Source organism: Branchiostoma floridae, unplaced genomic scaffold, assembly GCF_000003815.2.
Source record: "Branchiostoma floridae strain S238N-H82 unplaced genomic scaffold, Bfl_VNyyK Sc7u5tJ_948, whole genome shotgun sequence".
Classification (NCBI taxonomy): domain Eukaryota; kingdom Metazoa; phylum Chordata; class Leptocardii; order Amphioxiformes; family Branchiostomatidae; genus Branchiostoma; species Branchiostoma floridae.
The window spans coordinates 3,052-4,431 of NW_023365976.1; the positions used below are offsets into that span (position 1 = coordinate 3,052).

General features: G+C 34.8%; 1 protein-coding gene across 1 annotated transcript in view; it reads left to right on the forward strand.

The window, feature by feature from the left end:
* Nucleotides 1-1,372, forward strand: part of LOC118409066 (hydroxyacid oxidase 1-like) — a gene marked incomplete at its 5' end in the record, with an annotated part of 4,173 nt that extends 2,801 nt beyond the window's left edge. The window contains 1 exon segment of the mRNA XM_035809933.1: nucleotides 557-1,372. Within this exon segment, the coding sequence (XP_035665826.1) occupies nucleotides 557-660 (104 nt within the window).
* Between the last annotated feature and the right edge of the window lie 8 nt (nucleotides 1,373-1,380).

The following is a 1,380-nucleotide window of genomic DNA, read 5'->3' on the forward strand; positions in this document are numbered from 1 at the left end:
AGTAGGGGAATTTGGGCACTTTTTTTTCGGGAGCCATTCACGTAAGCAGGCCTTGTGCTCGTTTCATGTGTTTACAATCATAATACGTTTGATACCATAGGAAAGAAAATTACACAAGCTTTCTATTGATATATAATACATTGAAATTGATGCATAAATAACGGAAATATGATATACCAAAGTTGATATTCCAAACTTTTTGTGCCGAGTGTAGTTGTTGTTGTGCCAATTGACCAATCAAGATGTATTTTTTATGATTAACCTGAACATGAAATAAAGTTTCAAATAAAGTTTCTACTCGATCATGATCTTCTGTGGAATGCAAAATGCATTATAATGCTTTCCATACTAAATGATAACACAAGTTAAATCAAGGTCAATCATCACAATGTTGTTTTTTGTGCAAAAGTATAAGTACAGGTACATGTCTGCACATAACCTGTAAAAACTCTCTATACAGAGAAAGGGTAATTACTTGGTGGTGCACTAATAGGAGAAATAGTTTAAGTAGTATGTACATGTTTTGTATAGTGTGTGTTCTTGTCTGTCTGTCAAGGCTGTAGCCGTGTGTCTGCCATCACCCCAGCCTTGGTGGTTCATGAGAGTTACTACCAGTCCAGCCTTGGCCATGCTTCAACCAAGCAACAGTCGAAACTGTGAAGAGGTCAATGTTTAGAGAGTATGGCATCAGGTGCCAACATTTTAGTCTATAATGTATTTGTAAGTGCAATCATGAGTGAAAAGATTTAGAGTTAACTTGTGGGATGAGACAATGTTCAAAGTAACATGTCGGATCCAGTGTTGCCACAGGACACTACTTGTAAACCATTTGTGGCAAACTGGGCTGCACTGTTCAGTATGGCCAGACCAAACTGTACTCTTCTTGTACCTAACAATTTAAATGGAATCAGTTCTATCATGGGACTTTACTCAGGTTATAATTGCAAACAGTAGCTACACAACATGACCTGACGTCAAGGTAAAGGTGCATAAAAAATCTTCTTAGAAAAAAGACCCATCAAAAATGTAGTAAAGTAATACACTGGCAGAAAAACTGTATCAAGAAAAGTTTGATACTAAGAGATACAGGTATCATCCTTTGCTCATATTATAGTGCCATCATGAATCAATATAGGATTTAAATGAAAATGTATTATCCAAGTCTAAGTTGTAACTATGAAAAGTGTAGGCCAATAGGAGCAGTGCAATGAAGAAATATTTTCTTAACATTTTGATTACTCTTTTTGAATGTATTTTAGTTATACACATGTCAGTAAGTTGCATGAAATGATTTCATGCATAATGAAATTTCAAAGAAACTAATATTTTTTCCTACTGGAATTAATATACAATGTAGTATAATACAGTAGGTCACCATAT